Below are 16221 nucleotides of genomic sequence, written 5' to 3'. Positions count from 1 at the left end.
TGTCCAGCCCGCCCACCCACGAATTGTAATGCATAATGTGAATTGTTTTAATTTGTCATGATTTGTAATTTAACAGCAGAAACCTAGCAGTGGAGGTAAATGGTGCATCCAGGCTGGTTGGCCTGCTGGAATCCACAAGGTACTGGCAGTGTCCAAGATTGTTGATGGCGGAGTACATAACTCAGCGGGCCATGGGGAAGGGAAGTGGAATGTGCGAGTGGGGGGATGGAAGGGGAGGTGTAAAGGTGCAAGGATCTAGAATGTCGGGGGACAAGGCAACCGGCGGAAGGGGCTGGCAGGCAACAAAGAAACTGGGTGCAGGGGAATCCAGTTAGTCGGGGAAAGCAACTTGGGGAGTTAGGAGAGGACTAGTGGTCAGTTACAATGGGGAGGGGCCAAGTGCAACGTGAATGAATGAAGACAGGAAACAAACATGGGGGCATGTAAGAGGGTAAGTCGAACGGTGTAGAAGGTCAAGAGTCTTGGTAAAAGGGGAAGGGGTAAAGCACCAGGGGAGTAGGTTAGGAGGCGAGAGAGTTCCAGAACTCCGGGCAGAGAGTCGCACCAGGGGAGTAGGTTAGGAGGCGAGAGAGTTCCAGAACTCCGGGCAGAGAGTCAGTTAGGGACATGGAAACTGGGGGTCAGGGTACCAAAGGGTTGGGGGTGAAGGAAAAGGTTAGAGCACTGAACACCCGGTCAGCAGGGAGCATGGGGGGGCAGGAGACAGGGGCAAAGAGATGTTTAACGATCCTGCACCTGGGAAAAGTATGAAATTGGAAGCAGCTGCAATGTAAAGCCATTTACCGAAATGGGTGTTGGGTTTGACAGTTAGTAAAGTGTAAGGGCGTCAGCTTTGCACAAGACCGATGCTGCCCGCCAGAAAGTTAGTAAGTATAAGGGTTTGCAGCTCAGAGCAGAATCCTGATGCTGCATTGCCAATAACGGAACACCTGTAAGCTACCTCCTGCTTAATAAAGCAACTGTGGCCTGTCCACCCACAATCTGAGTCTGCATGCTATTTCAGAGGGTACGGGGCTGGAAGGCATGGCATTGGGGGACATGTGACTCGAGGCATATGCAAAGAGAACCAAGTGGAAGTGAAATCAGGCATGTTGCTATGCAGGGCCCGGGGGCCTTGTGTGGGGTGTTGCGGCTAAGGTTACTCACTGGGTTTCTGACATCTGGCAGGGTGATCCACAGCGGGAAAATAATAGGCAGCACCGCTAAGTAGAAGGCTTTCTTGCGGCTGTTCGACGGCCATGCCAGGCTGAGTGGAGTGTCTTCCTCTTCGTTTTCCATGTCTGCTTCTGCGCCCTGCAGCGACAAAGAAAGGGGGTGACATAGAGTGAGAAATTGACACACTTTTTTTAATGAGTTTTTGTTTAAATGTAATATGCGAACAGCAAATTGCAACTCAAAGTCACTAAATCCTTTTTTTAAAGAGCGCTGAATCATACATTCTGCAGGCAATTATATCTTGGGAGTGAATTGGCATTAAGCAGACGGTATTGCATGGTTTCACCAATACCAGTTTTTTTGAAGTAATGTTAAACGAAAAAAAAATACTTTGAAAAAAATTCATCGAAATATATAGGGGGTAAGTGGTTAAAAGGGGTGGCTATGGGATTGGGGTAGGGATATTGGTATTAGGAAGGGGAGTTTGGAGGGTCCCCCAAAATAAAAAAAGTAAAGCATTTCAGTTCGTTTTTCAAAGTTATTTTTTCGTGTCGACGAAGGAACATGGAACTGAAGCAGACAGCCATGGGTTCGTGATTACATCATTAATAAGTCCCAAATCACCCTCTAAGAACCTTAACTCTTTTTCATGCCCTTTAAGGGCCACAAGCCCTGACCACAGGATCTCACAATAGCACCGATTCCATTTTTCTTTCAGCCCTCTCGGGTCCCATCCTGGAATTCCTGCCCCTTTGCCTTTCTTCTGACCTCATGGCCACCCCTGATCTGTTTGACATAAAAGGTCCTCTTATATAATGTTCCGGCTATACGGGCCACACTGCCCGCCCTAAAAGAATAGATCACCTTCTCCCACTCCTACCTTAGTCCAAATTTAACTTAGAAGTTTACACTGTAAAACTTTCAACTAACTCTTGAATTCCCACATCTCTAGATATTTCCACAATGCCCTTGCAAAAGTCAACACCAAGCTTGAAATATTTCCTTTAATGACCTTCAATGACCTTAAACTGTCCCCTGACATATAGACCATACCCCAACTGGACCCTAAATCAATTCCACCACCAAAGAGGCGAATCTCATCTCCTGTGGCAGAATTAAACTGCACTGTGCAGCGCCTATTCCCTGCACTGCTGTGCGCACAACCATCAAGAGACCAAACATCACCACCAGGCGGATGTCAGTGCGGGGTTTATGCATGCGGCCCTCAATTATTCCTGGCGATTTAGGAGGCCTCCCTTTTCCCCAGGACACTCCTGGCAATTAAAAATCCATTGGCAGAATTGATTAATTGCAACTATTACCCCCGTTTCATGCTCTCAGCCCCAAAGTCCCTCTTTGAATGAAGCCATGTGGGGTATCTCATCACACCAATGCGATGCTGGAACCCCAGTCCCAGGGGGCCCTGCCACCTGTAGCACCTAGGCTCCCGTTGCCTCTGTACCATCCTCATAGAACCCCTAAATTCCAGTCTTTGCAAGAGAGACATAAAGTATGCAAGTTTGTATGGCCAAGCCCCATAGGCTGCTGGATCCACAAGCATCTGTATGATTGTGATGTGTCGTTTAGCTGAGGGTACTACTGCCAGTCCCGCAACAATATCCCGCTTTGATGGCTGCTGCATAGACTGTGAGGGAAGCAGTATTTCAGGCTCCCTTGCATTCCCTCATTAGAATGTATCCTTTACTTCCCATCTCACCATATCCTAAAACTGCACTACCACCATCCAGTCCCAGCTAAGGTAACAGAAATGGGCAATTGCACGATGGCAGCTTGGGCATTTGGGTTATATGTTTAGTCCATGACCTGTACTTCACAGATAATAGAGATTATAATGCACTGGCATTCATAGAGTGTTTCTTGGTTTTCACACATTCTTTTGCTCTGTAAAATCATTGGCAACCAGGGTGCCAGGTCGGTCGATACTTTCAGCATATACTTTGACCCATGGGATGTCACAGGAAGTGTCATCATGGGAAGTGTCTTTGACAATGCCTCATTCTTTTGTTGACACTTTTCCCAAAACCAAAACGTGTTGGGTGGAAGGAATTGAACCAATCATATCCATTATCATTGCTCCGAGCAGTCTTCTATACCATTTTCTGAAAATGAGTCTTCTGCCTACCCCCAGTTGAGTAGTCTGGTCTGAGCGGCTAGGCCTCTAGGCCAAACATCTCTGGATTTGTTTGCATTCCTGTATAGAGAATGCATAAATGAACAATCTGGGCTCAACTGCTCTCAAGTGTGGTAGAATAAAGAGTTACTTGCATATAGCTCATCTTCTACTGCCCAGGTCTGCATCATGTGGCTCTCCAGGTGTTTTGGACTTCGACTCCCATAAGACCATCACCTAGGCTATGCTGGCTTGGTCTGCTGGGAGTTGTAGTCCAAAACATCTGGAGAGCCAAAGTTTGCAGACCACTGCTACTGTAATGGCACTGATGCACTAACACCCAGTAGTATGGAAGTCAGCCAATGACAATGCCAATGGTTATGATTAATCCAATTCTTGGCAGCTATCAATGTTTAGTTTTACTATGCATTTCTGAACTGGAGTCTTCCAGCCCTTTAAGATGAGGTAGCAGTACCTTTGAGACGGATGGGGATGCAGATGTTACTCAAACATCAATAATTGGAATGACTCAGGTAGTTGGCAAAGGGATTTCTGTTTTAATATCAATTATCTAAAACAGGGAGTACAACGGACATCAACGGACATCGCAGCGTAAGATCTCTCAATGCATCTTTAAAAAAAGCATTCTTTTATAGCAATAAATCGCCATAGGTGACGTCAACCTACGTATTACTAACGTCATGGTACGTGGCAAACTACACAAACCTAGTGGCAAGTGTGATAGGGTATAAGGGAATGTCTAAGTATACTATCCATACTCGTCTACAGGAGTGAAAGAAAGTGATTTGTTTCTTAAAAAATCAAGTGGGGCGACTAAGACCTCCCCTTAATCAGTGGAAAAAACTGAGGAACCTTTTGGGGGACACTAATTTATGGACCTCTGCGCCCAGAAGTCTTCTATAATTCCAAACGAAGAGTGTTGCATAAATATGAAAACCGAAAAACAAAGAAATAGGTCCCTCCACTCCGTTCAGCAGAAGGTAGTACAAAACTGTTTCAGATTTAGAAATTAGCCAATTAGCCAGGAGTTATCACAAAGGGCACTGTTTTGAAAACATAAATTGCCACTCGATCACTTTTGAGTTAAAAGATTCATTGTGTGACATTTTTATTTACTGTGGTGCATGATAAAATATGAAACTGTTTTGTACTTCCTCCCTTAAACAGGTCACTATGAATGTCACTAAATACACAACGTCCCATTGGCTACACAAACAATAGGACCCTTAATCATGCGGTGCCCTACCATTGGTTGGCACACAAACCTCCGTCAGTACTTTTCCACCTACATTAGCAGCACGCAAGTGGGCTTCTAGGTGCTGGTGAGCTAGTCTCCAACCATAGCTTCCCACCAATTATCATATTCATCCATCATCACCTCAGTGGTCTTCTGTCAATTAGGGCTTTGAACTTGTCCTTGGGAGTGTTCTTTGCTCTAGAGGATTCAAGGGAGTGAAGGCACTGTTAGGCAAGATTGTATGCAGTAGCCTTTGGGTGCACTACAACAACCCTGACCTCCTGGCAATGGGAACCCGACATTTTGTATAAGTCTGTACTACGCAGCCAGGCTTATCTCAAGAGGGGTCAACGTGAGCTGTAGGGAAGTTACAAGGAGATTCACAGTGACAAGTATTCAAATAAACTCGTACACACAAGGTTTCTTGATTAAACAATTATTAATTTATTTAACAGTCAGTTCGAATAAGCCTTCCTCAGAAGTGAGAAATATAAAGCAACACACAAATACACTTCAAAAATACACACTCTTAGTTTTCTAAATCAGCAAAAACCCTTTTGGGATGGCTAACAGACACAACCTACACCCTCAGGTGACTTCAATAGTTAGGGTTCTGCAGACATTCATATATCACTGTTGCATTTAGAATATTATTGAGAGGAGTGTCAAAAGAATAGAGGTTTCAGAATAGACACGTATTCACAGAACTATTCTTAAGCAGGTAAGTACTTTCAAAATAACCCCCCAGAAGTCAGTTAACCCCTTCCTGGTAGGAAGACACAACACCTAAGCAGAGGAGAGAAGGGTCATTCAGGGAGCCATGCCAGCCAATGTTAAGTTAGCAAAAGTCAAGGTGAACTGAAACACTTCTTGCAGGTAAGTAGAAAGTCTTGCACAATGTGTTAGAAGTATTTGTAGAAAAGAAGAAATCAAAGTGGGGCTACAAGCTGATTAGGCTTGTGAGGTAAAGAAGCTGTTAACAACTCTACAGATGTTACACAACAAGAGGTACATTCTCTTAGACTGTACAGTACCTTTAGGTTGAAGAAACGTGCAGCAGATTACTATTTTTCCTGTGCAGCTCTGCAGATCTTGGTGTTCCTGGGCCTCAGTCGTGGGGACAAGAGGAACGACTTCTGGGGACTCCTGCATTTCAATGGGACAGTCACCGACCACAACTGGCAATCTTCAAACAAGTGGCACTTCAGTGATTCAGCTCCTCGAGTTTACCGCAAATAGCAACACCACGGTTCCTGGCTGTTGGGATGGGCTTTGCTTGCATTTGGGGTGCAGCACTCTGTTGAGGTGGCTCAGGCGCGGTCAGTCCTGCTTCCTGGGAGTCCGGAGGATCTTCCAGGAGCTCTTGGCCAGCTTAAAAACAACAGACATGATCTGGTGTTCCTCTCCCTGGCTATTTGGTTCCAGCAGCGACTGCAGTGGAAATTCAACCAGCTTCGAGAGGATGTCCAGGTGGCTTACTTTGGAGTTGATTGGTCCCACCAAATTAAGGGGAGAAGTCGCCCTTGCAGGGCTTCTCTAGTCAAAACGGAATTGGAGTTTCAGCAGAGCAGCAGGGCTTCATCGGGCAAACCAACGGTCCAGGTGTTGCAGCAGACATCCTCTTAAAGTTCTTCTTCGGATTCCTTCGTCCAGTGGTCGACTCTGCCTTCCAAGCCAAAAGGCCTCGCCTTTTATGCAGGTTTATCCCATTAATTCCAGCCTAGTTGTCAGTCACCCAGCAGGGTGGCTGTCCTTGCCGGACTGCCAGCCAGCCAATCATCTAAGAGTGCATTCCTGTGTCCTAGGAGACTAAGCACAGGGAGTTTCGGGCACCTCCCTCGCTTCCTGCCCCCACCAGACACCCTAGAGCGAGAGGCGGGCTTCACTTGTGAATCCCGCCAAAGACAAAATGAACAAAAGTTACCAAACCTGGTTTGCCGCGCAGAGTAAATCTCAAGAAGGACCTTTCCACAAAGAAATGACGAAAAAAGAAGACTGGGGCCATTTTGACAAAATGGCATGCTTGGGTGCTTTACTGCAGCTGCGAACGCAGCCCACGGTAAATGCACACCACGGTAGTTAAAAGTAAACCACTGCCTCCAGCCATTCGAGGAAAGGATAACATAAAATTGTTACATGAGAAGCTAGACAAAGGGGATAAAGTAACCCCTCCAGCACCCTATTGTAAGATAGTGTGTGCTGGGTCTAGAAAGTTACAAATGTAAGTAAAGCCAATTTCACTTTAGTGCTCTTGGAAACAGTAGTTTATCCAAGAGAAGATATTTAAACCTTTGGGAAATCTGAAAGATTTCCCTGTACCACTGCACTGAAGGTGCTGTGTGACACAATGTAAAAGGATGATGCCTATGGAGTTTGTCAGACTCCACAACCAAAAGAAACACAGTGTTCAAAATCACATTAAAATACATAAGAGAGTGGGAAAAAGGGTCTCACTCTCTCCAGGTTAAAAAAATGCCCTCAAAATCCAGCAAAGTTGCTGGGGGTCTCTAAGGAAGGGAGTAATTAGCACACTTGAGCTAATTCTCCCTAACAGGCACGCTCTGCCCTCATGCATAGGTGTGACCACCATGTTCGTCCAATTTCATCCTTCCACATGACTGAAGACCACAAAATCAAGCCCTAGTGTATTTAAAATACTATTTTCTAATAGACCTCTGATGTCTTCCTTGTTTTGTTCATACCTCCTGAACAGGAGCTCTTTTCTTTCATACGATTTGTATCCAATATCTGCTCACTCCAGCCTGATAAGACCTTGGCTTCTTGGCTCATCCAGTCTCACCTTTCTGAGATTGACTTTGTAATTCACTTGTTTTCTAACTATGACACACTGGAAAAGAGGCCTTCCTTACGAACTGGATGGACCCCAGCCAGCCCATAAGACTGGGGGTCTCCAAACGGCCCTTTAAGATGAGTAGCAGCACCCTCGAGATAGATGGGGATGAAGATTCATACTCTTCCATCAAATAATTATGACAACTCAATAGCTTGGCAAAGGGAGTCTGTTTAATGACAAGTAAAGAAAACGGGGAGTTCAATGAACATCAGCAACCGCTCGATCTTCCTTCTCGCTTAAACTCCAACTAATTTCAGAAAACCAACATCATTTATACCAAAAACTCATCATCATTGACATGTAATCTTAAAAACCTAACATGCAACTTGATTGGTTATAGGAAGGTAACTTTAATATAGGTGCTATATCTGTATATGGTAACGGGGAGAGGGGATTGGATAATAATGTCAGGTGAGGCAACTAAGACCTTCCTTCAAACTGGCCACTGTAAACATCACAAAAAGTACAATGTGCTATTGGCTTTACTCTCTATAGGACCTTAGATTACATGGTCCACTATGGCTCTCTGCATTGCGCCCACACATACTTTTCCACTTGCGCTTAGCAGCATGCAGAATAACTAGGCGTAGGCGCAGGGAGTAAGCCTGTACCCCAGCTTCCCTCCAATTTATGTTACAGCCATTCATCACCTTAGTGGCCGTGTGTAAATTACTGCCTTGTAGTTTGGCCTTGAGTCTGCCTCTTGGTCTGAGAAAATTAAGGAGTATGGGTACAATAAGGCTCCATGCGCAGGTATGAAAGTCTCATCCCTTTCAGCATGCCTTGCCAAGTGACTAGGACACCTTGAAATAGTCCTCTTCTTTGTGCAATTTCATGTATTTGATTTACTTCTGTCAGTCGTTTACCATCTGTGGCTTATCTCGACCTTGCTGAACAGGAGACTTGTTATTCTTCTCTTAAATCCTAGGGATTGCTAGTCTATTCCAGTCTGACACTACCTTGGCTTCCTTGCATGCTTACCTTCAGCAGGATTTCTCTCCGTCTTTAATTCTTGAATTGTTAGCTGAGGCCCTCTACTCTTGAGACCTTTAGTAACCTCGTTTCGATTCTGCTCATGTGCATAGTGGATTTTCGCTCATCTATAAAGTGCTTTTGAGGTAGATATGTATAGTTGGCGCTTGCCGCAATCTATTTTACTATTAAGCATAAGCAAGCTTTCACTATTTCTTTGCTTCTTGCAGTTCCCTGCATATGTACACGTTTAAACTGGCTTAATGTCTTCATCGTGCATATGGCATAAGTTTCTTTATCTTGAAATCACCTGGTTCACCTTAGGCCCAATATGTCACTTATCCATGGCATTTAGTCTCTTTATCAGAATTCTTGGGTCATCATATACCTTGCTGTCCAGGTTTGCTTGGGTGCCGGTACTTCAATAGGTACTGTTCTTCCAATAGGCACTGGGCAGAGCCCAACTGCGGCTCTCTGCTGGTTTATCTGTTCTTCATACGTCACACCATATTTTGGCACAAAACTTCCTGGCACTTCAAAAGGGGTGGCTGAGGTGTGGCTGATACTTGGCACTTCCTCTTCACTTCTTTAGCCCAGTGCTGTTATAACACGCAGTGGATACATCCATTCTTTACTTGTTTATACATATATGTATATATTGGCGCATGCCGCAATCTATTCACTACTTAGCTAGCCTCAAGAAAATTCCATCTGCTTGCGTTTCTTTGCATCTGTCCACGTGCAAACTGACTTGACATCTTCATCAGTTCTGTAGCATAAGTTTCTTCATCTTGATCCCAAGATGTCACTTATCTTTGATACTTTCTTGATGCCTTATAGAATATCTGCATTCTCTAGTCTCTGCATCTCTTCCATGTATATCAGCTTGGCTCTGCATGACGTCACCATTCTTCTTTGACATTCATTGGTACTGCTTCTTCTGGGATTTCGTTCAAATGGCCCTCATACTGTCTTGTATGCAAGTATGGTTTCCTCAATGAACCTTGCCTCCAGAATTCTCCATGGTATCAGTATTTTCACTGGTATCGCACGTGTCACACACTGTGGTTCCCAACATATAGGCAAGATGGGTGAGGTGATTGAGGTGGGGATACGTAGCTCCTTCTCTACATTTCCCTCTATAATAGCATTTGTAGGAAAACCCACAGAATAGATCATTTGAATGTAATGTATAATGCACCTGAATTTGATGGTGCACCTGCGGAAGAGATCTTTGTGCAAGCTACAGGCCACAAGTTTGTATCCTGGATAAGCTGGCAAAGCATTTCCTCCTTCTGAGGCTGCGTAAATTAGTGCAATTGAGGTAGCTCGTGCCCTCTTGCCTGGAGGATGTGTGGCAAACAGAGCTGCAAGGGGCTTCGCCCTATGAGAGCTCCCCAGGCTCTATAGAAGGCATGAATGGGAGCACAGGAAAGTACCCCTATATCCAGGATAGTGATGGGGAGATGAAAAAACCTAAAGCACTATGTGGCAGGGGCCAAGCCTCATGTCTAGGCAGGTACCCCCAATGCCCAAGACCAGAGTGCCCCTCTCAACGCTGCAAACACCAAAGGGGTAGAAAATGGATCCCGCATAGCCACAGCCACTCGACCTGGGGCTTGAGCAAAAGCAACACAGGTTTGATCCCCGGGTCCGCGCTTAGAAACCTCTGGGTATTAAGCGCGTTATAAATAACCAATCAATTCAATACAATTTAATTGTACTGCTGTACTCATCAGTCAAGGCATATGCCCCGTGCCATCCCCTTTTCCCACCAAACATCACATCATTTGTACATTTCAGCTCTTAGACTCGCCCCAGATACATGACTCATTTATCATCTGAAGACGTTATATTTCTATATACATAATCCATTGTACACACGAGTTTGATGGAACAGACGTAAATGTTATATATAAAAGCAAAGGGAGATATTAAACCTGTCAGTTGATGTTATGTGATGTTATAAGAGTTATACCACACAGCGCTGCCACCTGCATGGTCACCACGCACTCTTGCGGATTCGAAAGAGAAGTGGGCGGGGGGGGGGGGGTTGGTAAGTGGGAGGGTGGGGGAGAATGGAAGAAACCTGTGTTCTTGCATTGATACAAGCAACCCGTAAGAAGCCTGAGCCTCCCCTGCACGTGTGCTTCTAGGGGTTTTGTGTCAAGAGCATCAAGACATTTCTTTGCAGAAAGGAGACCTCGTGTGCCCACGGTGCTAGGCTGCATTGGGCAAGGCTGCGGTATATCCGTTGGCTGTACATGTGTTGCGTTCCATTGTTTGCCATCTGGTGGAAGGCATGTTTAGAGGCCGTGTATGAGTAGCATAGATGGCTTGTGTGGCATGTGCCTGCACGTGGGAGTTGAGTGGTTAGTGGCCAGCAAGGCTGCAGTGAGACATTAGGGAGCAGGTGTTGTTTCATTGTCTTTATTGCCTACGTGCCTGGCCGCCAGTCACAAGTTGGCGAGGTTCTACTTTGCTGTCATGCCTAATGAACATTCCCAGTACACAGGGCAATTCATACAACTCTATAGACTTCTATGGCTCTACCCAATAATACCAGTTAGGGTTAGTGTTCCAGGGCAATTGTTCATGTGGTGCACTGCAGGCATGGCGATACTTTTCTTATTGATAATGTTCTATGGCAGTTGGTGCTAGCACATTTTTCCATATACTTTTTTCCCGTGGTTGTGCCAATCGTGATTACATGGGCATTCTTAGATAATGCTGTATTTATTTATTTATTTATGTTTATGTAAGTGTGTTCATAGGTTATTAAAAAAACATTTCATATAATCAATCAACATCAACTACAAAACAGATCCCGATTGAATCCGATAGTAATACACTGTAAAGGCAAATTAAAATGTGCATTCAATTTCACCAAAATGCTACATGGAATTCACATGTTAAAACATTATAACATGCCTGTAATCATCTGCAATCCTCTGTATGAATATGCAATAAGCGATTCACCTAAAATAGTCCTAAAAAATAGTCACTTCAAGCATCGGCACTGTAACCCTCCGATGTACCTTATTTGTCAGGGGTTCACACTTATATTACACCTTCTTCTCACTTTTCTTTTTCTAATCTATACCATAAATTAATAATGGTCAAGGTGAAAGACCTATTAGTTCCAGCCAAGCACCATTGCCAGAATGCATCAGTTGCAATTCGTTCCGGGCTGTGAACAAACTCCCCCAGGCTATAGCGCATGACAGGAGGCTAGAATCTGTTTATTGGTTTCCAACCCAACCCTGCTTGTACATATGCTGCACGCTCTCTGTTCTTTGGGTATCCCCTTCCATGCACCAGTGACCATCAACTTGGGCAATGTATTCATTGTTAGCATCAAACATGTCCTCCTGTGCTTGGGGGATGGAAACAGAATCAGGTATCTTAGTAGGGGAGCCAAAGCTATGTTCTGAATTTACACATGTTTGATAGGAATGGAGTTTAGCTAAATGGCAATGTGAGGCAATCCAGTCAGGCACTCGTCCCTTTATAAGCAATGCATTCCTCAGTATACCATAGCCCTTGCCCCATTCAGGTGGCCACTCGACTTCCTCAAAGTACCTTTCGTTCTTCTCACGTCAGAATTCTCGAAATAACCCCCCCTCTTCCCTATGCAGTGATCATTTTCACATACAACAGTCCTTTCCGAATGCAACAGTTCACATGAATAGTGATAAGCCCTAACTCTAATCTAATGGCTTCAATTGGTCTACTTTATTACACACCTAATAAGTGTTCCAAATTATCCATCCATTTTTTTATGTGTGCCATAAGCGGTCTCCAAGCCATACATGATGGTGGTCATTGCTTCTGTGTGTCTAGCAAGTTTTTTCAATGCAGACATTAATGCAATGTTTAGTATCATACATTGTTTCACTACCAGCTTTTTCAGTTACTGTTAGCACGAGATATAATAATTGGTTATTTATAACGCGCTTAATACCGAATTCGAACCTGTGTTGCTCTGCGTCGTCTTGCTTCTAAGGCGAGCGCGTTGCCACTGAGCTACCATATGAAGACACTCGTACACTGATCCACTATCAGGCCATTTGGTCTTCCCTTCCTGGAGCCAATGCACATGTATTTATTCCTTTTCCAAAGTTAATTAAAAGCTAATCCTCATTAGCTTAGACACACAACCTCCGTACACTATGCCTCAGTCCTACGAGGGCGTGGTCGAATACAACTACGTCGTCCACATAGGCCATCCAGGTTATTGAACTGTTGTCCAGTTTAGGAGGGAAATTGTTTACCTTTGTCAATTCCCACACTAGGTCTGCCAGGTAGAGATTATACAGCAAGGGGCCAAGACACAACCTTGCTTAACACCCCCTTCAGTCGGAATTTCACTAGTTAACCCCCCATGCTGCTTAATCTCACCTGCACTCAGGTATTGGCGTGTAATTGTATAATTATAGATAGCAGACCCTCAGGAACTCCGATATTCCTCATCTTGTTCCAGAGTTTTGCCCAGTTTATGGTGTCAAAAGCAGACATAAAGTCAATGTACAAAATGTATAAGTGGGGGTATGTTCCTTCCTTGCATTGTGTATTAAAGTATTCAGATCAGCATATTGTGCGATGTTGCAGACCCAACACAAAATCCTGTTTGAAAGCTACTTAACACATGATATTGTTTAACCCACGTGTTAATTTCTTTCATGATTAAACTCAAAAAGACTGCTAGGTGCATCCAGAAGGGCAAACAATCGGTAATTTACTGGATCAGATTGTACCCCTTTTTTTAATGCAGGTATCAATGTAGCCCTCCTCGGAGAGTCGGGTATTATACCATGTTCCAGAACCACTTAAAAACATTCATGTAGGACAGTAGTCGGGGTCTTTTATTAGAACTGTATTGCCAATGTCGTCGGCACCTGGGGCTCTCACAATGTTGAGTCTTTCAATGATCAGCCAAATACTATCAGTATCAATATCCATTCTACCAAAATGAGTCTTTTGATCCACAACTCCACTACGTTCCACTGAGCTACATTTCTTCTTAATGAATTCACCCCATTCAGTCAAGACAACCACTATAATAAGAGTCCAGGCTTTACAATCCCTAAAATCACAGAAATATCTCCAGAACTCACAATGCTAATTTTATTTCATCAATACATTAGGGGCATGTCAGGAGTTGTGAGGGTCGGGACCAGTGCAGTTGTTCTTGTGATCATAGTTCTTGTCAAGGGTAAACTCGTGTGGAACAAAAATACAGTTATCTGTAAAAGATGGGCTAAAGAATATAGATGGGAAGCTCGAAATGCCGCCACCATCCTCAAGTTCCACAAAACACTAAAAATGTGCCTCTTCCAACAATACCTGCTAGACACATATAAATCATGCCCTCCTTCTTCCGCCAACAGTACTACACTACTGTATAAAATCCCAAGCTCAATGCTTGCACCCTCCCGCTGTTAAGGGCTCTGCTGCTCTCTAGATGGGTTCAAATAAATGTAATTGTAAGTGAATTGTAATGAAAATGAGAAGGGTGTATTAAAGTGAGGAAACTAGGCCTTTATATAAGGTCTAGTGTAGCTTAGAGAAACCCCATTTTGAATTATAAGCTTCCAGCTAGGATGGAGAAAAGATACTTTGCACACAGAAGCAGTATTTACTTATACACTATCTTTCTGCTGTCTTATCGCGCTTATTTGCAACCTCACTTCAACTGCCAAGAGTATATTTGTGTATTACTAAGGAAAGCAGCTCCAAACAAATGGTAAGGAAGTGTGAGTCTTAATTGTTTTATGAATACACAACTGTTTCAGTATACCTTCAAGATGAAAGGAGTAACTCTGGGAGACCAGGCTCTCCCTTCTCCTCATAGAAAATCATTGTGGTAATAGTAAGGTGGGAACTTCACATTAGTGAAGTCGTAGCATCTTCCACTTGTTGCTTTGGAATCAATGTGTTGAAAACCTATAAAAGTTGTTGATAAAGAGTTTGGGTAACAGGGTGGCGTGATGGCTTGGAGACTGCATGCTGTCTGTGACAGTATTTGCCCTGCAGTGCTGCTATTAAAGAGTTACAAAACTAACCTCATCGACGATTCAAGTCCAGCATTTGATTTCTTCTACACTGTTAAAAGTGGTAATGCTAGGCCTACAATATGCAGGATTATATCTGTCCAATGATCAGTTCAGAAGTTATAGGCAGATTACTGAAGTACAGCTACTTGTGACTTTAAAGGCATAAACAATACATTCACATATGGATCTCTCAACTCTATGCCATAGGAGAGAAGGTCATGTGGTATTGGTTTTATCTGTTGCATCCTTGGACTTGTAGTTTTCCCCGTTGCCGTTTTAAATTCAGAATTGCAAGTCCCAGAATGACCGTCAAAAACCAGGACTTGGTGGCTTCTTTACACATTGCAGGGCAGGCTTGAGACTTCTGCTTACAGAAGAATCAATTTGGTGTTTTACAGTCCATTGTTGGCAAAACCCCTGGAACCGCAACTACACAATTTCAGTACACATATGATTTTGAATCAACTATAATAAGTTTTAAATCTGTTTCAGTGGCAAGAGACAGGATTCTCAATTGACTGGGGTCATTCATAGCGCTCGCAACTAGACTCGTGTCAGGCCACTCTAGACTATCCAATCCTGTTTTGTAAGGCATGCCTCATAGTCATTCGTTTATTAAAGGAAATGCAAAACCACGAGTCCCAGAATGCAAAGGAAAAAAACAATGAATGTGCTACACTTGCCTAACATGCATCCTAGAATCGGATGCTGTTAAAAGCAAAATATTCTGTGTCCACAAAAACGGATAAGACAACTGGAGAAGCTAAGAAATGGTCATGTTATATAGCAAACCAACTAGAACTTACCAGCCCTTACCTTTTATTTGGTGATAAAAGGGGGGTGCCCCAGGGGTGGAGAAATGTAATGTGTGGGTGAGGCTTCAAGTCAGGTTTTTACACTAAGTAAAGGTGGCAACCCTTGACAAGGCACCAGGTTCTGCAGTTGTTTCACAGTCTGTACCTCTATTCGAACGTTCACACACGGTTGTGTTAATTAGGACACATTCACATGGCTCTGAAGCGGTCCACAAATTGGACACCGCTGGAATCAGATGACGCTACATTGAGGCAAGTGGCACCAAATGCTCTGTGTGAAAACAGATTTCCATGGGACTCTGATTTGCCAGGCTGATTGCCAGGGATTTCCGTGGCGCGCATGCCCACGGCAGGTGCACATGCTTCTGCAGCCACGTGCCAAGGCTTGACTTTTCCCCATTTGGGCTTCAGCGGCCGGGATGACAGCGAGCAGATGAATTCATGGCTCGGCCGCTTTCAAGCCAAAACAGTGATAAGGCAGCGGCGCTGATTGAACGCGTAACCTTAGCAACCCACTCACCCGGGCAGCCAAGCGGGAACACTGGCTAAAGATACTTCTAAATGCCAACTTATTCGATAATGGGCACTGAGGCTGAATGTAACGCGAGCATCTGTATAAGGGTTGCGAGAAGAGGAGATAGCAGTCTTTTCACAGGCTCTCGAGGGCAGCACTTAGAAAAGCAAAGCCGAAAATAGCAACCTGGTGTTAAAAATTGACGCCTTGAAATAACTGAGGATCTGAAAAGAAAAGTGGCTTCCGCCCATCCAAGACGGCCTTCAAACAAGTCGATTGCCTCGCGCTCTCGTCCCCCTCCTAGTGCACCCCCCCCAGAGTCTAACACAATTGCAGTGGCCTTTCTAAAGAAAGTCAATTCTGCCCTGCCCTCGCTTTCCTCCCGTCCTGTAAATGGCGTCTGGACCAATCCTTTCAGATCCACTTGTTTTGAAGAGCAATGTTC

At 44.2% G+C, this 16221-nt stretch overlaps 1 protein-coding gene across 9 annotated transcripts in view; it reads right to left on the bottom strand.

Annotated features, from left to right (window-relative positions):
* Positions 1–16221, bottom strand: part of SLC24A2 (solute carrier family 24 member 2) — a 1614118-nt gene that overhangs the window by 123121 nt on the left and 1474776 nt on the right. For all 9 annotated transcript variants that reach the window (XM_069630764.1, XM_069630770.1, XM_069630763.1 and 6 more), the window contains one exon: positions 1168–1314. In XM_069630764.1, the coding sequence (XP_069486865.1) occupies positions 1168–1314 (147 nt within the window). The remainder of the gene's footprint in view (positions 1–1167; positions 1315–16221) is intronic.

The sequence above is a fragment of the Ambystoma mexicanum genome, chromosome 6q (assembly GCF_040938575.1).
Source record: "Ambystoma mexicanum isolate Mex_15411 chromosome 6q, UKY_AmexF1_1, whole genome shotgun sequence".
Lineage (NCBI taxonomy): Eukaryota > Metazoa > Chordata > Amphibia > Caudata > Ambystomatidae > Ambystoma > Ambystoma mexicanum.
This window is presented reverse-complemented; position numbering and strand designations above follow the sequence as displayed.